Source organism: Artemia sp. Qi Xiang Cuo, chromosome 10 (assembly GCF_049724085.1).
Source record: "Artemia sp. Qi Xiang Cuo chromosome 10, ASM4972408v1, whole genome shotgun sequence".
NCBI lineage: Eukaryota > Metazoa > Arthropoda > Branchiopoda > Anostraca > Artemiidae > Artemia > Artemia sp. Qi Xiang Cuo.
Genome location: NC_142803.1, coordinates 17271889 through 17299470, shown reverse-complemented (window position 1 = coordinate 17299470; position 27582 = coordinate 17271889). Strand labels below are relative to the sequence as shown.

Genomic DNA, 27582 nt, shown 5'->3' with positions numbered 1-27582 from the left:
CGAGTCAAACTCAAAACGAGCAGAAATTAACATAAATTGGGCGCAAAACCCCTAGGCCTTCCCCATGCCAGAGCAAAATTTGCACTTTACTGAAAAAATACAAATGAATGTGCATTTTCAGTTTAATATACATATACTGATATTTAGTAATCAAAATGTTAATATTATTTGATTTATTAAAGTTATAAAAGCAAAACAGTTATATTTTTTGAGTAAAGTGCAAATTTTGTTCTGGCCTTTGGAAGGCCTAGGTGTTTTTCGCTCAACTTATGCTAATTTCTGCTCGTTTTGAGTCTGACTCGGTCATTTATTGTAATTTCTGTTCGTTTTGGGTTTCATTTATTTATCGATGCTGATTTGTGGATGTTTCACGCTTGGTGGATTATTTGATTTTATTTTTGCTCATTTTTTGCTTAGTGGAGTTCTTTACTTTTCTTTGAAAAACTTATTTGCTGGAAAAAAGTCTTCTTAATTAGTTTCTGTTCATTTTATATTGACATAGTCTTTTCAGGGAAAAAGAAAACGATACTTTAAATCTTATCGTTTTTTAAGACTTTATAGTTTGGCCTGCTATTTGTATGCTGGAGAAAAATTTTCAGCAATTTTTAACAACATACACTCTTTTAAAAATTTAGACACAAATAATCCTGTTTAAATTAGTTTCATACCTCCTCTAGTTTACCTGAAACGGAAAACTTGATACCATTGAACCCTTTTTCAAGTTTCTATGACAACGATTTCAATAAAAACTTTATATGCCCCCAGGGCATAACATATAATCCTTGCCCGGAGGGTTGCGGGGAAGTGTCCTCCTCAAAAGTATGTTTTCTATCTGGAAATCAACTACCCTGAACAAAATGGCCATCTCAAAATTTTTATTGGATGTGTTTGGAGGAATGATGGATGTGGGGGGGGGGCTAATTGCCCTCCAATCACTTTCGACTATTAAAAAGGGCAATACCCCTTTGAACTTCCAGTCGAATGAGCTTTTATTGAAGTTTCTACGACAACGCTTTCTTTAAAAACCTTATATACCCCGAGGGCATAACTTAAAATCCTTGCCCTCAGGGATGTGGGGGATTGTCCTCCTCGAAGTATATTTTCTATATGGAAATCAACTACGCTGAACAAAATGGCTATCTCAAAATTTTGATTGGATGTGTTTGGGGGAAGGAAGGGAGTGGGGGGCTAGTTGCCCTCCAATCACTTTCGACTATTAAAAAGGGTACTAACACTTTGTATTTCTAATCGAATGAGCCTGTTTTGAAGTTTCCACGACAACGCCTTCTATAAAAACCTTACATGTCCCTAGGGCATTACTCAAAACGCTTGCCCTGATGGTTGTGGGGGAGTGTCCTCCTCAAAAAATATTATGTATCTGGAAGTCAACTACGCTGAAGAAAATGGCTATCTCAAAATTGTGATTGGATGTGCTTGGGGGAATGATCGGCGTGGGGGGGGGGGATAGTTGCCCTCCAATCACTTTCGACTATTAAAAAGGGTACTAGCCCTTTGAATTTCCAGTCGAATGAGCCTGTTTTGAAGTTTCTATGACGACACCTCCCATAAAAGCCTTTTATGCTCTAAGTGCATATCTTAAAACCCTTGCTCTGTGGGTTAAGGGGGAATGTCCTCCTCAAAAAAATATTTTGCACCTGGAAAAACGCTAAGTTGAACAAAGTGGCTATCTCAATATTTTTATTGGAGCTATTTGGGGAAATAATTGGTATGGCGGGGGGACTAGTTTACCTCAAATCACTTTCGACTATTAAAAAGGGCACTAGCCCTTTGAATTTCCAATCAAATGAGCATGTTTTGGAGTTTCCACGACAACGGCTTCTATAAAAACCTTATATGCCCCCAGGGCATAATTTAAAACCCTTGCCCTGAGGGTGTTGAGGGAGTGTCCTCCTCAAAAACATATTTTCTATCTGGAAATCAACTACGCTGAACAAAATGGCTATCTCAAAATTTTGATTGGATGTTTTGAGGGTAATAATGGGTGTGGGGGGGGGGGCTAGCTGCCCTCCAATCCCTTTCGACTATTAAAAAGGGCACTAGCCACTCCAATTTCCGATCGAATGAGCCCTTTTCGAAGTTTCTACGATGACTCCTTCGATATGAAGTGCCCTGGTGTGGAGAAAAAAACAAAACGAAAAACAACACATTGCGCCCACATCGTTCTTTACTTAGGCAGCGCTAGCGCGCTGCCTATGAAAAGGTGGGCGTGAGAGGGGGGTTAGTTACAGTCCAATCCCTTTCAACTAGTAAAAAGGGCACTAGCCCTTTGAATTTCCAATCAAATGATTCTTTACTTAGGCAGCGCTAGCGCGCTGCCTATGAAAAGGTGGGTGTGAGAGGGGGTTAGTTACCGTCCAATCACTTTCAACTATTAAAAAGGGCACTAGCCCTTTGAATTTTCAATCGAATGAGCAGTTTTTGAAGTTTCTATGACAACGCCTTCTATAAAAACCTTATATGCCCCCAGGCCATAACTTAAAACCCTTGCCCCGAGGGTTGTGGGGGAGTGTCCTCCTCAAAACCATATTTTCTATCTGGAAAACAACTACACTGAACAAAATGGCTGTCTCAAAATTTTGAGTGGCTTCTGTAAAAACCGGCTTCTGTAAAAACCTTGTATGCCCCCAGGGCATAACTTAAAACCCTTGCTACGAGGGTTGTGGGGGAGTGTCCTCCTCAAAAACATATTTTCTATCTGGAATTCAACTACGCTGAATAAAATGGCTATCTCAAAATTTTGATTGGATGTGATTGGGGGAATGATGGGCGTGGGAAGGGGGGGGGGCTAGTTGCCCTCCAATCACTTTCGACTATTTAAAAGGGCACTAGCCACTCCAATTTGCAATCTAATGAGCCCTTTTTGAATTTTCTACGACAACTCCTTCGATACGAAGTGCCCGGGTATGAAAAACAATAACAAAAAAACAACACATTGTGCCCACGTCGTTCTTTACTTAGGCAGCGCTAGCGCGCTGCCTATGAACGTGGCCATATTAAGCACAAATGAGTCAAATTTACATTTCAGAATTAATTGCTTTTAAGGTAAGAGTGGCGGTTTTATTTACATAGTCTTTTCATTGGAAAAGAAAAGAATATTTAGAATCTTTGTTTTTATTTTTTCCATAAGAATCCACAGTTTGGCTTACTATTTATATGTTTGAGGAAATTGTTCAGCAATTTTTAACAACATATACCCTTTTGAAAATTAGTTTTCCTCAAGTTTTCTTGAAAAATAAAACATAATACATTTCCCCAAAAATTGTATCTGTTCCTTTTTGACAACCTGAATGCATTTACATTCTTTTGATTTAGTTCAGTTGTAAGAGCAGAAGTAGCAATAGTAGTAGCTCCAGAAGTTTCAACTTAATACCATCAATCATTCTTGAGGCATTGGTGAGACGTCTCATTGGCAACCAGCTTACACAAAGTGCCTTTTGACTTAGTTTTAAAGCAACATGAACTTTTTGTGAAAGTTTTTACTATATACCCTAATCTAGGGTATAAGGTATACCCCATACCCTAGCATAAGTAATAGTAGGGGCAATGGGAGTAGTATAAGTGAAAGCAATAGTAGTATTAGTTATGACCAGTAATGGTATTCACATAGGTCAACATACCCTCTCAGCATGCTCCGAAAGTTTCAACTTAATACTCTAACCGTTATAGATGTACCGCTGATACGGCCATTTGACAGCCTGCATAAATACTGCGTGTTCCAGTTTAAATTAACATAGTTTTTCTGAAAATGTCTCTTTAATACCCTTAGCCTTAATAGTAGTATTAGCAATAATAGGAGCAGTATACACATAGTACATTTTGGTTGGTTCAATATCCTCCTTAACATGCACTGAAAATTTTTACTTAATTTTCTAAGCCGTTCCTGTGATATAGCTGCTACAGGTTTTAATAACCTGCATCCACATTGCTTTTTTCAATTTAGTTCACCATCCCCTTCAGCATTCCTTGAAAGTTTCTCTGTAAAATACTTAGCTTGAGCAGTAGTAGTAGTTGTAGATTAGCAGTTGTAGCAGTAGTAGTAGTATTTGTAGTAGCAGTAGTCGTAACAATGTTAGTAGTTGTAAAAGTATGTATATTTTGCGTTTTGCCTAGTTCAGCATCCCCCTTAACATGTCCTGAAAGTTTCAACTTAATAAACTAGACTAGTCCTGGGATACTTTTGACACGCCCTTTTGTCAATCTGCTTTTACTGATTGTGTTTTTATTTAGTTCAACATTCCCCTAATCATTCTCGAAAATTATCAAACTCCCACCCTAAGCCTCATTAGTAGTAGTAGTCTTAGTAATAATAGCAATAATAGCAAAAGTAGGAGTAGCAGTATTATGCGCAGAGTGTCTTTTGGGCATTTCAACATTCCTCTCAGCACCCCATGAAAGTTTCAACTTAATGCTCCAAACTATTCCTTAGAAATTTCTGAGACCTACTTTTGTCAACCGGAATACACACAGTTTGTTTTGATTTACTTCAATGCCCCCTTAACGTTCTCTGAAAGTTCCACCTCAATACCCTTAACCTAAGTAGAAGTATTAGTCATAGCCGTCGTTATAGTTGCAATTGTGGTAACATGTACATAATGGCTTTGGGTTAGTTCAACTTCAACATCACTGTCAACATGCCCCTGTTCAATTGATTATCCCCCCCTCGTCATTCCCATGGAGTTCCAAATTGATGCCCTGAGCCATTCCTGAGTTTCTCCCTTTTGACAACATGTGTGCGCATAAAATGTTTTTATTTAGTTCAACATTCCCTTCGACATTCTCTGAAAGCTTTACTTGAATGCACTTGACTTATTTTCAAACCAAAGGTCCATCATACCCTCTTGCCGAATAACAAATATTGTACATAAACAATGGGAAAATTTTATTTCTTACAGGCCTTGCTCTGAGGGCTGTAAATAAAAGTTCAAATAGGGATAAATCCTTTTAATAGACAGTGATAAATTTCGAAAAAAAATACTAGATACGTATTTCAGTCACACATGCAGTGACCGTCATCAGTAGAATTACTACTGATGACGGTCACTGCATATGTGACCGAAAAAAGGATTGATTCTTATTTGAACTTTTACATATCGTCATGGTAAGGTAGTGTGGTCTTCAGAATTATCTCTGAGGGCTCTGGATGGTCGACATCCCCAGAAACATAGTTACTGGACCTTTCAATTGTGCTGTACAAAATGATTATCTCAAAATCTTAATTGAATGTGTTTGGAGAATTCAAGGCTTGAGAGGGGAGCTACTTGCCCTCCAATCACTTTTGACTCTTAAAATGGGCATTAGAACTTTTAATTTCCAATTGAGCTCCTTTAAAAGTTTCTATGATAGCGTTGTGCTGCCTATGATATTGTTTATGTTCCCTTTTGAAAACCTGCATAGTTATTTATTTTTTTTGTTTAATTGAAAATCCCCCTAAAGGTTCCCTAAAAGCTACATCCTAATATCCTTAGGCTCATTAGTTACAGTAATCATAGTAGTAGTATCAATAGTAACACATAGTGTCTTTTGGTTACTTTAATATCTGCCACAACATAGCCTGAAAATTCCAACTTAATAATTTAAGCCGTTTCTGAGAAATTGCTGTTACACCCTTTTAACAGTCTACATGCTCGTAGTTTGTTTTGATCTAGTTCAACATCCGCCTAGACATTCCTTGAAAGCTGCACCTTAATGCTCATAGCCTGCATAGTAGCAACAGTTGTAGTAGTAGTAGTAGTAGCATTGTTAGCAGTATGCACACATCACTTTTGATTTTTTTTCAACACCCCTTCAAAATACATTGAAAGTTACAACTTAATACCATAAACCATTCCTGAGGCATTGCTGATACGTCCTCTTGACATCTTGTATGCACATAATGGGTTTTGATTTAGTTTAACACTTTTAACATTTCCTAAAGTTTCCGGCTTATTATCCTTAGCTTAAGGAGCAGCAGTAATAGTACAGGTAATAATAGTAGTAGCAGTAGTAGTTGTAGTAGGATGCAAATATAGCCTTTTTGTTTGCTCAATATCCACCACAACAAGCCTTGTAAGTTTCAACCTCACACACCGAGCCGTTCCTAAGATATTGTTGATACGCCTTTTTGACAACCTGTATGCAGACGGTGTGTTGTGATTCAATTCAACTTCCCCCTTCACATACCCTGAAAATTTAACCTTTATTCCCTTAGCTATAGTTTATAATAGTAGTCACAGTAGTAGTAGTAGTAGGGATACAAGTAGTACTAGTTGTAGGACTAGTAGTGATATTAACAGTAATAGCACTAGTACTAGTAGCAGCAGTAGTATTAACATATTGCATTTTGGTCAGTTGAACATCCCCCTCATCAAGTCCGGGAATTTCAACCTTATATAATTAGCTGTTACTATAATATTACTGATACGCTCTTTGGATGACCTGTATGTTCATAGTATGTGTTTTAATCTAGTTCAACTTTTCCCTCTACAGTTCCTGAAATTTCCGTCTTAATATTCTTAGCCTTAGTAATAGAAGGAACATAAATAGTACTATTATTTGTAGTGTGTACATATTGTCTATGGTCAATGCATCTTCCCCTTTTCCCCCTGAAAGTTCCAACTTCATACCCTTATCCATTCCTGAAACACCCTTATCTTTATACCAACTTTATACCCATATACCAACTTTATACCCTTTATTACCCTTTATTACCCTTTTATACACTTTATACCCTTTATACCCTTTATACCAACTTTATACCCTTATCCATTCCTGTGTATGCACACAGTGTGCTTTGAGTTAGTTCAAGTTTCACCTCAATATTCTCTCATAGTTAATTTGTCTTTTCTTATCTAGTAATCCTACGAGTACTTCTAGAAATAATGGAATTATTGCCATACAAATTAATGACATATCAATAAAATGGACATTAAAAGACACGTACAAAAACGGAGATTTTACTTTTTCATTTTTTTTATAAAAATAAAAAATATGGGTTTCAATATTTCTTCAAAAATGGTCTGGAATGATGCAAGCACCACCTGTAGAAGTGCATCCACCCCTTATGAAGATTATATTGAAAAGATTAATTGTAATAGAAAAATTAATAATAATAAAAATAAATCTGTTTATTTCTGTTTTCTTTTAATTTTGATAAGTTAGTAACTCTACTGATGATGATAACCGACTGTGTCATCGAAATATTTAGAGTCTTTGTTTTATATTTTCGTTTCACTGTCTAATGAAAGGACCTATCCCTATTTGGAATTCTTATTGTTTTCGTCATAGAAAAGGCAAGAGAATAATAGTAACGTCGTATATATGGGGATGCTAGACCAACTTCAGAATCAGCAACATTTCATTTGCTATTAGAAGAATAAAATGATAAATTTAGCACCTGTAAATTCAGCATTATTTAATTTTTAATTAGAAGAATATTCAACGCAATATACTGTTAGTGAACTTTCTAAGTCAATGGACCGGTAACCTGCTTTGACCTGCAATTTCAAAGAAACTTGTACCACCTTTACTCAACGCAGCATTAGAAAATTCAAGAACAGTTAGTGAACTTTTTAAGTCAATGGACTGGTAACTTGCTTTGACCCGGAAGTGATTATTTTGTTTAGTATAAAAGCAGTTTGTTTTAATTTTGATAAGTTAGTAACTCTACTGATGATGATGACCGACTGTGTCATCGAAATATTTAGAGTCTTTGTTTTATATTTTTGTTTCACTGTCTAATAAAAGGACCTATCCCTATTTGGAATTCTTATTGTTTTTGTCTGAAAAAGTTATGCCAGCTTTCCCTCTCACTAAGACTGTACCATATATTGCCATACCTGTACCATGAGTGGTTTAGCAACAGTCACTTCAGTCGCTATTTCCCTGAAGATTTGTACGTTGGCTATTTGAAAAAAAAAACTTTAAATTTTTACGCATTTTTTTTTAGGGAAGAATAATCCTGAGGTTAATAGACATGGGTATTTTTGTTGGCCAAGGTATTTGGAAAACATTCATCATTATTTTAAATAAAGTCTTGCAATGGCTGCCACAGGGAGGGTAGGGGTGTTTGGTTTTCGGGGAAGATTCTTTCTACTGACTGGTCCAAAGATTCTCTTCTCAGACTAAATTCAAAAATAGGTGCCTAGATATAGACTTGTTTTGTTTCTTGATCCCTTTTTTCCCAACATTTACGGATTTTATCTTGATCTCATGATAATATCTTGTCTATCTAATAAACATTTGGTCTTTTCTAGGTATAAGAGGATTATCTCCATAGGAGTCAATGGTATATCAACATATAACCCTGCAAATTTAGTGTCAACTAATCATTGGCTATATGCAGATATTATTTCAGTCACTCCTGTATCGTCACCTCAAGGATTAGAATTTCAATTGACTGTTAAAAAAGGAGGAAAGAAAGTGGACACTGTGAAGTTTGCTAGTGAGCACAGAGCACAAATAATCACTGAAGCCCTAAAGCAGAGGCATATGTTTAGTGATAAAGTTTCACATCTTAACGTAAGTTTTTTCCGTTATAGGAATAATGTTTTTTTTTTATAACAAGACATTTAAATCGAAAAGCTTAAGAGGGGGGAGGGGTTAAATTTGTAATGCTGAATTAAATGTCAAATCAAACTGAAAGAAGTTAGATTTCCTTCAGCTGGCAAGATTTTGGGCAATCTAAATTAAATATTTAATTGAATTAATATTTAATGCTTAAATATTATTAAACAGTAATTAATCAACTGTAATTAATAATTTCATTGAATTTTAATCAATTAAATTTATTAAAGGCATTTACCAATATTAATTAATTAAATATTAAATGTTTAAATTAAACATGCATAAAATGATGATTTAAATTAAATGTTTATTATTAAATATGCTTGTTATTAAACGTTATATTTTGTAATGCTGAAGTGAATCTCAGGTCAAAACATGAAAACTTAGATTTCCCGTAGCTGGCAAAATTATTTTTTTTTTACACAGTAGGAAATAGAGCATTTGTGGGCCCTAAAATGCATTTCTGTGTATTTATAACCAGACAAAAGGTGCAGAACATTTTTCTTTGTCTCCATTCCAAGATACATCAAGATACAAAATAAAATATGTTTGCTTTTCACTCTAAAGGGAAAAGGCGCTTTGATAATAGTAAGTGCACATTGAAAGTTGACTAGTGAATACAGGGCACAAATAGAAGCTCTAAAATAGAGGCACATATTTAGTGAAAAAGTTTCACATCTCAGTGTAAATTTTTCCTTTCGTCTTTGGCCAAAAGTGTGACTTCTTAAACAGACAGTTAAATTGAAAGGATTAAAATAAGAGGGGGGGGGAGAATAAATGTGTAAGGCTGAAGGGAATCTCTGGTCATTTCGTTGTTTTTGCTTATGAAAAAGGGGTACTTGTTAATTAAACGAAACACACTCAAGAAGTACGTTTAGGTTAAATATCAGAAAACCGGTTTCATAACCACAAAGACAAGTGACAGGTAATAGAATGCATTGGAATTGTTTAATTTGGGCTATATATTGGCAAATTAGGGGGGTAGGGGTTAGGTTAGGGGCGCCGTCCAAGTACTTTACCCCCCATCTCTCCCCCCTATTGCGCAAAAATATTGCCCAGATTATTTTATTATATAAACTGAAGGTTATATTTCATTAGGATTAACTTCACTTCTCGGGTGTGTTTCGTTTAATTAACAAGTACCGGAAAAACGACGGGGTGAATAAAATCTCGTAAGACCCATGAAAAAGCAAAAAGCAAAATAGGTTGTGAGATCTTAATTTTTTTTTTTTTTTTTTTTTACTTAAGAGAGATTTCCTTAAACGTTTCAAAGTGACATCTTGATTGATGAGTTTTTTAATTTGTTAATGAACGTATGAAAAAAGAAGCACCCAAAAGCCTTGATTCTCTGTAAAACAAAACAAAGACAAATAAAGAAAAAAAACTAACGAAAGAAAATAAAGAAAACAAAGTCGACAAAAATAAAGAGAGAAAAAAAAAATCTCAAGATGAAGAAGAAACCGGCAATACAACGTATATAAGTAAAAAAAAAAATGACACGACGCGAATGTTTTGCCTCTATAGAACAAGGCGTCTTCAACGCTAAGAAACGAAGATAAAATCTAAGACAGTCCACAAGCAAAAATTAAATAAAATCTAAAACCAATATATATATATTCTTTTTCATTCATGACACTGAAGCGACTCTCTGCTCATGATTTTATGACTTGTGATTTTGATGGGTTGTGACTTTTTAACTCTTTATTTGATGACTTGTGAATTAGCTTGTTCTTGCCTGCATTCAGTTTTTTTATATTCTTTTCCTGTTCTTGTTCTATTCTCTGTCTCTTGTTCTGTTTTTCTTATGTTTTTTCCTTTTTCTTTTTTTTCTTTTGAAAATTTTTTTTTTCTTTTAAATATTTTTCTTCAAAATAACATGTGTATGTAGTGTTTCTGTTTCAGGTTTACAATGGTTACAAAATGCATTGGAGTGATACAAAAATCCCTTGCGTCCTAGAAGCATCACCCATTGGTTTAGAGCGTAAAGATGCATCAACGTTAAAAGTTATGGCTGGCTACTATTATAAAGACATTGAAGCTGTACATAATATGAGTGATAATCCACAAGGGTTCACTGTATCAATGAAAGGAGCTGATCGACTAGTAAGCTTTTTTTTTACCCCTACCTGAGCCTAATTGACTCCTCTGCAAGGGGTAGGAGGGGGTTTGTTGACCTCCGATCACTTGCCAACATCCCCGTCAACATGACTTGAAAGTTTCAACTTGATACCCTCAGCCGTCGCTGAGGTATTGCTGATAGGCACTTTTGACAACCAGGATACAGATAATGCGTTTTGGTATTGTTCAATATCCCTCTCAAATTTTTCTGAAAGTAGCTGCAAATAGAAGTAGTCGCAGTCACAAGTAGTTGCAGACACAGTTGTGAGTGGTCGCAATAGCAAGCAGTTGCAAGTAGTCGTAGTCGAAGTCATAAGTAGTAACATTTGTAAGTTGGCACAGTCCAAATAATCGTATTATAGCCGTAAATAGTCGCAATTGCAGTCGAAATTAGTTGCAGTCGCAGCCTAGAGGGGTAGTGAGGATTGACTGCATAACATGCATAACTGCAGTTATGCAGTCTGCGACTGCATAAGGTCGCGACAGGTTGTGACTGCAATTAGTTGCAGTCGCAACCTAGAGGGGTAGGGAGGATTGACTGCATAACATGCATAACTACATAATATGCATGCAAACATGCATAGTCATTGTATGCATGTTTTATCATATTAGAGGCAACGCTATATTTTATATATTAAAGACCATACGGCTCCAATGTTTTATTATTATTATTTTTTTCCAGAAGCACTTCAATTGGAAGGGGTCGTCGTATAAACTTCAAAGGGGGCTCATTCGATTGGAAATTGAGAGTTCTGATGCCCTTTTTAAAGGTCAAGAGTGATTGGAAGGCAACTAACACGCCTTACACGCCCACCATTTTCCCAAACACATCCAATCAAATTTTGAGATATCCATTTTGTTCTACGTAGTTGATTTCCAGATAGAAATAATTTTTTTTGAGGAGGACACTCCCCCACAGCCCTCAGGGCAAGGGTTGTAAGTTATGCCCTGGAGGCATATAAGGTATTTATAGAAAGCTTTGTCGTAAAAACTTCAAAAAGGGCTCATTCGATTGGAAATTCAAAGGGCTAGTGCCCTTTCTAATAGTCGAAAGTGATTGGAGTGGACTAACCCCCCTTCTCACGCCCATCTTTTCCCCAAAGACATCCCATCAAAATTTTGAGATAGCCATTTTGTTCAACATAGTTGAAAATTTTGGAAATTAGGTCTTTGAGGATGACACCCTCCCCCCTACAGCCCTCAGGGCAAGGATTGTAAGTTTTGCCCTGGGGGCATATAAGGTTTTTTATAGAAAGCGTTTTCGTAGAAACTTCAAATAGGCCTCATTCGATTGGAAATTGAAATGGCTAGTAACCTTTTTAATAGTCAAAAGTGATTGGAAGGCAACTAACACTGCTTCCACGCTCACCATTTCCCTAAACACATCCAATCAAAATTTTGAGATAGCCATTTTGCTCAACGTAGTTGAAAGTTCTGGTACTTATATCTTTGAGCTGGACACTCCCCCCACAGTGTTCAGGGCACGGGTTACAAGTTATGCCCTTGGGGCATATATGGTTCTTATGGAAGAAATACTCGTATAAACTTCAGGGAGGGATCATTTGATTGGAAATTGAAAGTTCTAGTTCACTTTTTAAGCGTAAAAAGATATCGGAGGGTAACCAGCCCTCCATGCCCTTTTTTCTCAAATGCATCCGATAAAAATCTTTAGATAGCTATTTTGTTAAAAATAGTTCTAAGGTTAGATAACAAAAACTCCGGTGTCAACAGAGCCCCAAGGGCCCTGGGACAGGCGTTGTAAGTTATGACCTGGGGGCATATAGGGTTCTTGTGGAAGGGATGCTCGTATAAACTTCAACGAGGGCTCACTTGATTTGAAATTGAAAGTTCTAGTTTATTTTTTAAGAGTCGAAATTGGAGGGCACCTAGCCCCCTCCCCCTTCACGCCCTGTTTTCTTCAAACCCATCCAATACGAAATTTGATATAGCCATTTTTTAAATAATTCATAGACCATACAACGAAAAAGGGATGCTCGTAAAAACTTCAGAGAGGGATCATTTGATTGGAAATTGAAAGTTCTAGTTCTGTTTTTGAGAGTCAAAAGAGATTGGAGGACAACTAGCCCCCCCCCCCCACACGCCACTTTTTCCTCAAATGCAGCCGATAAAAATTTTGAGATAGCCATTAAGGTTAAAAATTGTTGAAAAGTCAGATAACAGAAACTCAGGTGGCGACACAACCCCCCAGGCCCCGGGGGCAGGCGTTGTAAGTTATGCTCTAGGAGCATATATGGTTCTTATGGAAGGGGTGCTGTTAGTAAAATTTGATGTACCAACACCATGTTAATAAGTACACTATGTACGGTGTATGTACCTTGTATGGTAAATACTCCAGATGTATTGACACCATGTTAAAACCATGATGTATTAACATCATGCATACACAGTTTGTACATATTCACATTGTATGGTAAATACTCCAGTTGTATTGACACCATGTATAACACCATGATGTATTAACACCATGTATGCATACACACCATGTATGGTAAGTACTTCTGACGTATTGACTGCATGTAAAACACCAAAAATACACCATTTATGGTATATGCACTGTGTATGGTAAATACTCCAGATGTATTGACACCATGATGCATTAACAGCATGTTAACAAATACACCATATACGGTATATGCACCGTAAATGGTGAATACTCCAGTTGTATTAACATAATGTTAACACCATGATGTATTAAGATCATGCATACACAATGTATACATATACACATTGTATGGTAAATACTCCAGTTGTATTGACACTATATGTAACACCGTGATGTATTAACACCTTATATACATATGCACCATGTATGGTAAATACTCCAGATGTATTGACTGCATGTATAACAACATGACGTATTAACACCATTTACGTGTGCGCACCGTGTATGGTAAATACTCCAGATGTATTGATACCATGTATAACACCATGATATAGGCTATTAACATCATGTATACACAATATGTACATATACGCATTGTAGGGTAAATGCTCCAAATATTCCAGATCTATTGACAACATGTATAACACCAGGATGTATTAATACCATGTATATACACCATATATGGTAAATGCTCCAGATATATTGACTAGTCTTGTCTTTGAGAGCACTTTTGGAATCATAAAGGGTATCCTTTTTAGTTCATCTTTATTCAAAACATAGCATTTTCCTCTCACATCTCAGATCTCACAACTGTATCATTTTCCTCTCGCATCAAACTGTAATTCGTCGAACCTTTGTGTTTTTTGCCGAAATACGTTCTTATTTTGGACAGCCATGTAGTATCTTTTGTTTTTGGTTCCTCTGCAAATCAAAAGTAAGAAATCATGCGCCACATTAATTAACTCATAAAAAAAATCAATCTTTTGTTTTGAAAACAAAACTCCAAAAGAACGCTAGAAATGAATGAGTTGTATTACAAAAAAAAGTATTGTAAGAACATTTTCTGACCTTCAATTTTCAGTTTTCCTAGCGGGGGTGTTCCTCTTATCTTCCCTCCCCCTCAATGCACAGGGTAGGTCTGTTGATGTTTTTTTTTTAGCGAGGAAATCATCTTTAGACTGGGATAATCGTGTATACCAGGTGTTTTTCTATTATTTGCCATTTAATGAAATGGCAAATATTCATAGGCCATTGCGCTATTTTTTCTGTTATTGAGCTAGTTTTTACCTAATTCTCACTAATCTATAGCCCAATTGGGCTAATTTTCGCCCAAATTGGCAGAACAGGGGGCAATTAAAATATGTGTGATGTAAATTTTATTATAGAGTAAAATAATTTTAAATTATTATTAGATTTAGATATTTTTCTTTTTTTAAGCTAGGGTAGTTATAAAAAAAAAAAATCCCGAGGGTCGACCAATATTTCTGAAAATGAATTTAGCCAATAATTCGAAGAGACCAGTTTAAAACCAGTAGGGTACTCATCCAATCAAACAGTTGGTGGTAACAAACTGAAAGTAAGAAGCGATGCGGCTCAATAGCAGCCGAAACTCTTAAGAAACGGAGTCTTGATAACAATAGATCCATAAAAAGAAGCGAATTTTGATGCTTATTCAAAATATGTAAAATTCATCAAATTTAATGTTACCCATCACAAGTTACGAGCCTGAGAAAATTTTCCAATTTTTTGGAAAGGGGGAATACCCCAAACATCAAGTAATCTTCATGGAAATGACACCATCAGATTCAGGATACCAGAGAACCCTATTGTAGATGTTTCTAGCCCCTATGTACAAAAATATGGAATTTTGCATTTTTTGCCGGAAGAAAGATCACGGATGTGTGTTTATTCGTTTGTTTATTCGTCTTTTTTTGTTTGTTTGTTTTCCCCATGGAAAACAAACAAAACAACGTCGTTTTGAAGCAGTGGTTGTAGAAGATCGAGAGACGGCTCATTTAATCAGAAATCAAAAGTTCTAGTGCCCTTTTTGTTTGTTTGTTTTCCCCAGAGGCGGCCGTATTGAAGGAGTGGTCGTAGAAGATTGAGAGACGGCTCATTTGATCGGAAATCAAAAGTTCTAGTGCTCTTTTTAAGTGACCAAAAATATTAGAGGGTAGCTAGCCCCCCCCCCTTCACTCATTTCCCCGAAATCACCCGATCAAAATTTAGAGATAGCCAATTTTTTCAGCATAGTCTAAGAATCGAATAACTATGTCCTTGAGGATGACTTGACCCCTCAGAGTACCCGGGGGAAGGGCTGCAAGCTATTAACTTTGCCCAATGTTTACACTTAGTATTGGTTATTGGGAAGAGTACAAACGTCTTTCAAGGGGGATTTTCTTGTGGAACGGGGGGCTATGTGGGAGGATTTTCGACTGAACTTAGTTGAGCTATTATTTAACTATAGTTGAACTATTGCTATTAAACTGTAGCCTATAATTATATAAGCTTTATTTCTATAGGCTTGAGTTTAATAGGTTTTTATTTATATTAATTAAAAAAAAACTTTTTCCACAAATAAGTTTTTCAAAGAAAAGTAAAGAACTCCATTAAACAAAAAATGAGAAAAATAAAATCAAATATTCTACCAAGCGTGAAACTACCACAAATCAGCATCGATAAATAAATGAAACCCAAAAGAACAGAAATTACAATAAATAACCGTGTCAAACTCAAAACGAGCAAAATTAACAAAAGTTGGGCTCAAAACCCATATGCCTTTCCAAGGCCAGAACATAATTTGCACTTTACTGAAAAAAATACTAATGAATATGCATTGTCAGTTTAATACACATATACTGGTATTTAGTAATCAGAATGTTAGTATTATTTGATTTATTAAAGTTATAAAAGTAAGAACATTTATATTTTTTTCAGTAAAGTGCAAATTATGTTCTGGTCTTGGAAAGGCATAGGGGTTTTGAGCCCAACTATGTGGTATGTGGATATGTGGTAGTTTCACGCTTGGTAGATTATTTGATTCTATTTTTGCTCATTTTTCGTTTATGAGTTCTTTACTTATCGTTGAAAAACTTATTTTGTGGAAAAAGTTTTTTTTAATTAATTTTTGTTCGTTTTATATTGACATAGTCTTTTCAGAGAAAAAGAAAGTAATATTTCAAATCTTTTCGTTTTTTAAGAATTTATAGTTTGGCCTGATATTTGTTTTAGGCAGCGCTAGCGCGCTGCCTAATATATTGATTGGATGTGTTTGGAGAAAAGATGGGCGTGAGAGGGGGGTTAGTTGCCTTCAAATCACTTTCGACTATTAAAAAGGGCACCAGCCCTTTGAATTTCCAATTGAATGAGCCTTTTATGAAATGTTTTCGACAGCGCTTTCTGTAAAAAACTTATATGCCCCCGGGTATAACTTAAAACCCTTGCCCCGAGGGTTGTGGGAGAGTGTCCTCCTCAAAAACATATTTTCTATCTGGAAATCAACTACGCTGAACAAAATGGCTATCTAAATTTTTGATTGGATATGTTTGGAGAAAAGATGGGCGTGAGAGGGGGGTTAGTTGCCTTCAAATCACTTTCGACTATTAAAAAGGGCACTAGCCCTTTGAATTTCCAGTCGAATGAGCCCTTTTTCAAGTTTCTACGACACAGATTTCAATAAAAACCTTATATAACCCAAGGGCATAACTTATAACCCTTGCCCTGAAGACTGTGGAGGGAGTGCCCTGCTCAAAGGTATAATGTCCTGAACTTTGAACTGCGTAGAATAAAATGGCTATCTTTATTGGATGTGTTTGGGGAAAATGTAGGAGTGAAAGGGGTGCTAGTTGTCTTCCAACCACTTTTGTCTGTTAAAAAGGGCACTGGCCAACTCAGTGCTCAAGTAAATGAGCCCTTTTTGAAGTTTCTACGACAACGCATTATATACAAACCGTATATAACCTCAGGGCATAAGTGACAGCCCTTGACCCGAGGGCTGTGGGGGGCTGTCATCCTCAAAGACTTAATTTCCAGAGTTTAAAACTGCGTTGAATAAAATGGCTATCTCAAAGTTTTGATTAGATGTGTTTGGGGAAAATGTGTACATGAGAGGCGGGTTAGTTGCCCTCTAATCACTTTGTACTATTGAAAAGGGCACTAGACCTTAGAATTTCCAATCGAATGAGCCTTTTTTAAAGTTTCTACGACAACGCCTTCAATGAAAAACCTTATATGCCCCCAGGGCATAACTTTCAACCCTTGCCCTGAAGGCTTGAACCTTGCCCTAAAAACTTAATTTCTATCTGGAAATCAACTACGCCGAACAAAATGGCTATCTCAAAATTTTGATTGGATGTGTTTCGGGAAATGGTGAGCATGGAAGGGGTGTTAGTCAACTTCCAATCACTTTCGACTATTAAAAAGGGCACAAGTCACTCCAGTTTTCAATTGAATGAGCGCTTCTCGAAGTTTCTACGTCAATTTGTCTTCGATACGAAGTGGCCTGCTCTAAAGGAAAAAAATAATAAATAATACATTGTGCCAAACATCGTTCTTTTATGCCCCCAGGGCATAAATTAAAACCCTTTCCTTGAGGACTGTTGGGGAGTGTCCTCCTCTTTACTTAGTCCCCATTTCTTGTCTCGTTCTCGAGTGTCACTGTTCTTTACTTAGGCAGCGCGATCGCGCTGCCTATGATTTGGGCAACAACTTTCTATATAAACCTTATATGCCCCCAGGGCATAACTTACAACCCTTGCACTGAGGGCTCTGAGGGGGTTATCATCCTAAAAGACCTAATTTCCAGAACATTCAACTATGTTGAACAAAATGGATATCTCAAAATTTTAATTGGATGTGTTTTGGAAAATGGTGAGCGTGAGAGGGGTGTTAGTCGCTATCCAATCACTTTCAACTATCAAAAAAGGCACTAGCCCTTTCAATTTCCGATTGAATGAGCTCTTTTGATGTTTCTATGACAGCGCTTTCAATAAAAACTTTATATGCCCCAGGGCATAACTTACAAACCTTCCACTGAGGGCTCTGAGGGGGTTATCCTAAAAGACCTAATTTCCAGAACTTTCAACTACGTTGAAGAGAATGGGTATTTAAAAATTGTAATTTGATGTGATTGGGAAAATGATGGGCGTGAGAGGGGCGTTAGTCGCTATCCAATCACTTTCGACTATTAAAAAAGGCACTAGCCCTTTCAATGTCCAATTGAATGAGACCTTTTGAGGTTTCTATGACAAAGCTTTCAATACAAACATTATATGCTCCCAGGGCATAACGTACAACCCTTGCCTTGAGGGCTGTGGGGGGAAAGGTTGTCATCCTTAAAGACCTAATTTCCAAAACTTTCAACTACGTTGAATGAACTGGCTATCTAAAAATTTTGATTGGATGTGTTTGGGGAAAAGGTGGGCGTGAGAGGGGGGTTAGTTGCCCTCTAATCACTTTTGACTATCAAAAAGGGTACTAGCCCTTTGAGTTTCAAATCGAATGAGCCCCTTTTCAAGTTTTTACGTCTAAATTTTCAATAAAAAAATTACATGTCCCCAGGGCATGACTTATATTCCTTGCCCTGAGGGCTGTGGGGGAATTTCCTCGTCAAAAAAGTGTTTTTTATCTGGAAATCAATTATGCTGATCAATATGTTTACCTCAAAATTTTTATTGTATTTGTTTGGGGGAATGATGGGTGTGGCGGGAAGGCTAGTTGCCCTCCAATCACTTTCGACTATTAAAAAGGGTACTAGCCCTTTGAATTTCCAATCGAATGGGGCTAGTCGCCCTCCAATCACTTTTGACTATTAAAAAAGGCACTAGCTCTTTGAATTTCCAATCGAATGAGCATTTCTATAAGTTTCTACGACACTACCGTCTATAAAAACCTTATATGCCCCCAGGGCATAACTTAAATGCCTTGCCCTGAAGGTTTAGGAGGAGTGTCCTCCTTAAAAACATATTTTCTATCTGGAAATCAACTACGCTGAACAAAATGGCTTCATCAAAATTTTGATTGGGTTCGTTCGGGGGAATTATGGGCGTGGGGGGGGGGCTAGTTTCTCTCCAATCACTTTCGACTACTAAAAAGGGCACTAGCCACTCCAATTTCCAATCGAATGAGCCCTTTTCGAAGTTTCTACGACAACTTTTTCGATACGAAGTTCCCGGGTATGGAGAACCCCCCCCCCAAAAAAAAATACACATTGCGCCCACATCGTTCTTTACTTAGGCAGCGCGCTAGCGTTGCCTAAGTAAAGAACGATGTGGGCACAAAGTGTTTTTTTATGTAACTGGTTTTATTCTAGAATGGTTGTGAAAGACTTGTTTAACCTGAATAAAAGGTAGTATACCAGCTAAAAAATTTGAAAAAAAAACTACTCAGTATAGGCAAGAAAAAAAAGAAAAAAAAACTATGATAACTCGTCGTTCCTTTTTAGTTGATCTTTTACTTTTTACCTTTTTATATTTTTACCTTTTTTACTTTTTTACTTTTACTTCTTTAACTTTTAAGTTTATTTTACATTGTTTTTCTGACGTTTTATATTTATGTAATATGTTTTTTCCGTCGGTGAAATCATCATAGAAAACTCGAATACAAGAAAAGGAGCAATAGGAAGGTCTGACTCGCCTCTTTCCCCCTAAGTTTCCGACTTGAGTGTATCTAAGCCTCTTATATCCTTAGAATTATCCTGAAGAGTATCAATTATTACTTAGCTAACATCTCACCCCGTGTCCGTGCCCCTCTTACCAACATGCTGCTATTATCTGCTAATCCCTCACTGAATGAATGCTTAATTGTTTTAGTTTCTCGTTATTCTGTTTCTCGTTATTCGTAGACTTATTCTGTTTCATGTAATAATGTAGGGCTGTTTTCACCTTCTTTTTGAATGTGTAATTACTGAATATATTTTTACGAAGCTTTGTATTTCTGTGTTATGTATACGTCATTTAAAGAAAACATTGTAATTTATTCATTCCACATATTCATTTCATAATCTGTTTTTGATTTCGTATGCATTTCTTTTATCAAGATAGATAGCTCCTTTTCAACGAAACTAATTTCCTTCTATGAAAGAAATCATATAGAAATCTTAGATACCCCCCCTCCCCCCATCGCACACACCACTGTTTGTGCAAATATGTTTGTTTTGACAGTATTCTTTTATATGTAGAGCATCTATTTTTTTTTTTACATATTTTTTCAGCAATGGTTTCGAACTGACAATTTTATTTACAAAAAAAAAAAAATATATACAAAATTAATAAACAGTTCTAAATGCGTAACATTGATGAAAGTAAATAACTTTTTTCTATTGATGAATAGAGGCAAACTTTTATTATTTGAATTTATCTTTACTGCTTTAAAAATAGACGCTTTTTTCGCTAAATTATTTGCCGTGTTTATTTATTCACTTGAGAATGAGAATTCATCGAAAAACTCAGTTCATTTGAACTGAGTTTGAACTGAGTTTTGTACGTTTTTGTTAGTCTAGAAAAAGAAATTCAGTTTGAACTGAGTTTGAACTGAGTTTTGTACGTTTTTGTTAGTCTAGAAAAAGAAATTCAGTTTGAACTGAGTTTTGTACGTTTTTGTTAGTCTAGAAAAAGAAATTCAGTTTGAACTGAGTTTTGTACGTTTTTGTTAGTCTAGAAAAAGAAATTCAGTTCCAGATTCGCTATTTTGCTGTTACGATTTCATTTCTCATGATGACATCAACAATAGAAACTTTACAAACTCTTTTAAAACTATGTAAGTAATGAAATCCTTATATTAAAAGGTCAAATCGCTTCAAGGGAAGTTGATCAAGTCTGTTCAGATCAGCGTTTCATATTTTCTTCTAAAACAAAATTTCTTCATTCCAGCTTGCAAACTTACCTAACTCAGGCCGTAAACATTTTAATATACATGCTTCAAAGTCTCCGCAGCCGAAACGACCATTCCGGCTCGTATTTGGCAACGTGGAATTGTGATAATTCATTTGCCCAGCTTATACCTTTGCTAACCCTATCTGAAATCTGTGCCTTACAATATTCCATGTAATTTTGTCTTTTTGGTCATCTCGATGATTTTGATGAAATTTTCTTTTTCAGTATATGTTCTCGTCAGATCGCAAAACTGAAATAATTAGTAAAATGGTCGAGTTAGCAGCAAGCTGTGTCGGTCTACAGCTGAAGGTGTCGGATGACCTCCTGAGCACTGATGTATACAGATATAAGAGACTTGGGAAGTTCTCGTAAGTCTTCTTTCAAGACATATAAGTCAAGGGCTAGATCAGGGCCGTATCCTTGATTTTTGTTCGGGAAGGGGGGCTACAAAAAATAACTCACAAAGCACAACACATATCTATTTACGTGTATTTTTGTTAATATTGTATGAGTGGGACAAGTTTTTTTTTTGGGGGGGGGGGGGGGGTTGAAACCGGGTACTCCCGCCCCCTGGATGCGGCCTTGTGGTAGGTGGTGCATAGAAAGAAACAAAAAAAAATTAAATGCATATAAGACATAAAATAATGCTTTAGAATAATATAGTGGCTGGAGGTCAGAGTAAAGTCTGAAAGGAACTGAATTTTCATTCGCGATTGGAATGTCATGTCGCCTTGTGAAAAAAGGGGTCTTCGCTTGGTTAAATTTTCGTTACGCTTCTATTTCGATTCACAGCCAAAAGGCATGCTACTTCTCTTTCCAGCAAATTGTAGCCTCAAAAAGAAAAATAAGATTGTTTAAGCTTATTGCTCAACACTGAAGAATTTTCTTGACATACTTTAATGGAATTAATTCTTTTTGATTCGAGTTAAACGTAACTTTTGAATTAAGCTTTATTTAAAAAAAAAAAACAATACACGATATAATCATTTAACAAGTAGCCATCCAAGAAGAAACAGAGCTCGGAAGACGGACGGCTATAATAATCAATATCAACAATTCAACTGAATCATTCTAATAAAAAAAAAAGAAGAGAAACAAGAAAAATCAAAATCAAAAATCAATCCATCCTTTTCAATAAAAGATAAACATACAAACTACGGCCCCTCATCCTCTCTTCCCCAAAAATACTTCATTAACCTTTTGTTAAATTGCTGTAAGTGCTCAGCTTCATACTCGGCTTAATCAGCTTAATACTCGCTGGAAGCACATTCTGAAGAGTCAGTCGCAAATGATGACTAGCAAATCCTACCCTAGCACTCTGCCTCTACTCGACCAGATTCCTAGTGCTATATTCAGGTAAGTAACTACTATTTTTGTAAAAATCAGAAAAAAAATATCTGGGCATACATCATACCATTATTGCTACTACTACTAACAACTCACCGCTGCACCTAGCTGCCTGAGGGCATCACATCTACGCACGCTCTTTCTCCATCCCAATCTATTCATAGCTTCCCTCTCATTACACCCTCTCAGGAAGTTCCCATTTCTCGTAAATCTTTCCTTGCAACATTCTCCCATCCCAACCGAGGACGACCTGCTTTCCGTTTAACCCTAGACGGTTGGCCGAAAAGTGCAATCTTCGGCATTCAATCAATCAATCAATCAATCAACTTATTAATACTAAAAAAAAAAACAATTAAAAACTTAAAATTTATACACGCCCAAGAAGCTCAGATTGTAAAGGGCCAACAAAACAAATAAGACACTATTATAAAGCACATAAAAAAAAAGAAAAAAGAAAAAAAAAAGAAAAAAAAGAAAAAAAAAAATTGATCAATAGACATTTATGAAAATAGGAGAATGAACAGGAAACTTCACAAATAAATGAAAAAAAATATATAAACGAAGAATATATTGAAAATTAGGATTAAATAAAAAAAAAAAAAAAAAAAAAAAAATCAGAGAAGTATATTGAATGAAAAAAAAGACAATGTGGATGTAAATGTGGATGTAAATGAAATATAAATGTGGATGGAATGCAAAAAAAAAGAAGAAAAAAGGGGGAAAATACTATACTGGAAATACCCAGTGAGAAACTGCCTTTGCAGAAAGAGAAAGAGGGACATCAGGAGGGATGGAGTTCCATAGTAAAATAGATTGATAAACAGGAGACCTCTGACCTGCTGTTGATGATCGCTTAGGTAAAATGAATCTGAGATAAGAGCAACGTAAAAAAGAAGAGTACCTACCTGAGCCTGACAGAAAGAAAATTTACTACAGAGATGGTGGAAGTGTACCTAGAAAAATAGAATTGGCTTAATGAAGGTAACTTTTACCCACAATACGATCCATCAGAGCTATTCCGGTATCAGTATAAAGATCAGAGGAAGGGTAAAAACGAGGTAGAAAAAAAGTAGCCTTCACTTCCCTATTATGGGCTCTTTGAAGTGAGCAGAGAAGAGATTTATTGGTACTACCCCAGACAGAACAGCAATAAGAAAGGTAAGGAAAAATAAAAGCATAATAAAGAGAAAGCATAACATCTGGGGGAAGAAATGAGTTAACCCTGTATAACATTGAAGATTGGCGGAGACAAGGGAACGGGTATGAGTTATATGGGGTTTAAAAGAAAGAAAATAGTCAAGATACCCACCAAGAAATTTCACGATAGTAGCTTGCGGTATAATATCGTTCTCATAAATCAGGATGGTTGGCTCCCTTGCGTCTCTCATACAATAAGGGGCTCTAAAGTGTACAATGGCACTTTTTTGGTTGTTGAGAGTCATACCATTTGACAAGCACCAATCTTTTACTTTATCAAGAAGACTTTGAGCTAGGAAAGTGGCAGATGGCAGGTCCTATGCAGCAATGAAAAAGTTACTGTTATCAGCAAAAAGAATAGGGTGCACAAGGGGATGAAGACCATCAACAAGATCATTAATATAAATTAAAAACAAAAGTGGTCCAAGCACAGAGCCCTGTGGGACACCTTTCACAATAGGTAAGGAAGAGGAAGAAATACCATTAACCGAAACATACTGAGATCTCCCTGAGAGGTAAGACCTAAACCATTCAAGTGGGACTCCATGCACTCCAAATGAAGATAATTTAGAGAAAAGAACAGAGTGAACGACCATATCAAATGCCTTTGAAAAGTCAAGAAATAGACCCAAAACACACAAGCCCTTGTCAAGGTTAACGCGCACAAACTCTGTTGCATCTGAAAGTGCATGCAAGGTAGAAAAACTGCGACGAAAGCCATACTGACGGTTAGTTATGAGAGAATTACCTGCAGTCGTATGAGTACTAAATACAAATGAAGAGAGTCTACAATACACTACTTTTTCAACAACCTTAGAAATCACAGGAAGGAGAGAAATAGGTCTATAGTTTGAAATTAGAGATGAATCACCTTTTTTAAACAAAGGTACAACATTAGAAACTTTAAATAAATGAGGAAAAACACCAGAAGAAAGAGATAGGTTACTTGTATGTGAGAGGGGGTTAGAAACAAACTGATCATTTTTTTAAGAACATTACAGCTCAAACCAAAACCATCAACTGAACAGCTACTTGAAAGCTGAAAAATGCTATCAGAAATTTAAGTATCACGGCATGGGAAAAGGAAAAATGACGTTTTTGATAAGGGAAAACTACTTACTCTGCTCTAGACTGGATTAGGAACTGAAGGAAGTGAGGTGAAATACGAATTGAAGGCGCTTGCTAAAGAACTTTTGTCCACGAAAGATCCACCAGCTTTCCTTTAACGACAAGGGGGGGACTGTTTGAGTTTCTTGCGGGAAAGAGCTTCATTAACGACAGTCCAAACCTTTCGCAAATTCCCCTTACACTCATCAATTCGACGCGAAAAATATAGCTTTTTGGCGGCACGTACTGAAGAAGTAAGCACATTTTTATAAAGTTTATACTTCAAAAGATCATCCTGTGTCTTACTTTTACATGCAGCCTTGAACAGAGACGCCTTCATATGTGCAGCATTGATCAGACCTCTAGACATCCATGGACATTTGGGTATGGAATTCCTTGGCCTCTTTCTAAGAGGACAATGCTTATCCAACAGAGCTCCCATACGACACAAAAATAAATTCGTTGCACAATCAACATCATTAGCATCAAGAACACTAGAGCAATCATTACTCTGAAGACTATGTATTAAATTAGAAATTTCTTCATCTGTGGAAGTTCTAAAAGAAGACTCACCCAGCTCATCCACAGCAATCTCAGTTTGAGGCACAAAAAGTGAAACATAAATAGGGAAGTGATCAGAAAGATCAGTGAAAACAAGACCAGAAGTAAAATTGAAATTCGAAGAATGATAAATGAAAATATTGTCTTTTAAAGTGGCAGAATTTCTAGTAGGGTCAACACGAGAAGGAAAAAAAATTGAAGGAAGTAGACCAGCAGAAGAAAGCCCATCAAAGAAATGGTCACTTTCATCACTTGATCCAATATTTAACATATTACAACTGAAATCTCCCAAAACACAAATACGTTTTTTAGAGAAAGACCCCACACAAGAAATCTGATCAAGCAAATCGCAGAAAAGATGTGTTGGAAAAGGAGGGGGCTTATAAAACAAACAAACAGTTTCACATGCAAACTGGCTTTTCAGATCAATAACAAGAGAATAAACTGACCTACTATTTGACACTACTGATGTAAACAAGGATTCAAGGTCAGACCTTCTTCTAAACTCAATATCAGACTTTATAAATAAAGAAATACCTCCTGAGCACTTTGTTACCATTCTGGGGATATGGACAGCAACATAACCATGCATATCATAGGCTGTAAAATTTTCACCATCAGATAACCATGTTTCAGTTAAACCTATTACATCAAAAGGGCAAGAATTATCAGACCACAAATACGATTTCAGACTGTCCCACTTATATCTTATCCCACGTACATTCAAACAAAATACATTAAAGCTACTATTTAAAGACAGTGAGGGTATAATTTTATCACAGTAATCAATGGTAGTGTGATAATTACAGCTAGAATTAACCATAGATTCAAGGAGAGGGTCAAGCGTGTGAGTCTCTTGTTTACCAGCCCTAATTGGTTGATCAAATATAACCGAATTAAGAATAGAAGAATTCAAAAGAAAAGAGAAATCACCCATAATTATCACACATAATAAATATACACATAGAAATATAAGTGGGATGGCACAAATTATCCAAAGTATTGGACCAAAGTATAATGTGACACCAGTTGCTATTACATGAGCTGCAAGTGTGCTGGACTGACAAAAAAATAATAGAAGTTAGGCTACATGAAGGTGAGAGGATCACAAAAAGCATAAAGAGATATCAGTAAAACGAAAGTAGAATCAAAGTATTGGCCCAATTTATAATGTGGGACCAGAAAATTATGTAAGCTGTAAGTATGCTGACATGAAAAAAAAAAAATATAATAGTAGTGAGCCTACCTGAAGGTGATAGGATCACAGACAAATATAAATGAATATCAATGGAATGACTCATATTATTCCAAATATTAACCCAAAGTATACTATGGGTAGTAAGAAATTATGAGAGCTGCATATATACTGACATGACAAAAATATGACAGAATTCAGGGTACACAAGGGTGATAGCATCAAAAAATAATATAAAGAAATATCAATGAGATGGCATATATTATTCAAAATATTGACCAAAAATATAATATGGGACCATTCAAAATTATGCAAGTTGCATGTGTGCTGACATGAGAAAAATATGATAGAATTCAGGTTAACGGAAGGCGATAGGATCACCAACCCAGATAAGGAAATAATAGTGGCATGGCACATATTCATCAAAATATTGGCCACAAGTATAATTTGGAACCAGTCAAGATTATATGAGCTGCAATCATGCTCAAATGACAAAAATATGAAAGAAATCAGCCTGCATAAAGGTTGATAGGATCACAAACAAACATAGAAAAAATAAAAAATAAATAACAGTGGGATAACATATATGATTCATAATATTTGCCCAAAATGCAATATAGGACCAGTGAAAATTATATGAGCTGCAAGTGTGCTGACATGACAAAAACATTATAGAAGCCAAGCTACATGATGGTGAAAGGATCATAAACAAACATAAAGAAAAATCAGTGGGAAGGCACATATTATTATAAGTATTAGCACAAACTATAATGTGTGACCAGTTGATATTATGGGGGTTACAAGTATAATGACACGACAAGAATATAATAGTAAATCATAGTATAGTAAATAATAGTAAATATATATAGTAAATCAGACAACATGAAGGTGACAGAATCACAAACAAACATAAAGAAATATTAGTGGGAAGGGACATCATCCAAACTATTGGCACAAAGTGTAATATGGTACCAGTCTAAATTATGTGAGGACAGTAAAGAATAATAGAGAAATATTTTAAGAACAGCAAGTAAATCCCAACAGAAACAATGCAATATATTATAAGAAAATAAATCTAAATCCATCACTTTAATTTTTCTGCATTTGCAGCACATAAATCAATTTCACTCTGATTATTAAACTTAACCACTCTTCCAGATTGGGTTTTATACAGGATATCACCTTTACTGGACCAAACATTACGTAAGCCAAGCTTTGAC

At 36.0% G+C, this 27582-nt stretch overlaps 1 protein-coding gene across 1 annotated transcript in view; it reads left to right on the top strand.

Annotated features, from left to right (window-relative positions):
* The window catches only part of Rme-8 (receptor mediated endocytosis 8), a 251427-nt gene that overhangs the window by 25593 nt on the left and 198252 nt on the right, over positions 1–27582 (top strand). Inside the window, exons 2-4 of the mRNA XM_089095924.1 lie at positions 8253–8517; positions 10465–10665; positions 21181–21323. Coding sequence (XP_088952050.1) covers positions 8253–8517; positions 10465–10665; positions 21181–21323 — 609 coding nt within the window. The remainder of the gene's footprint in view (positions 1–8252; positions 8518–10464; positions 10666–21180; positions 21324–27582) is intronic.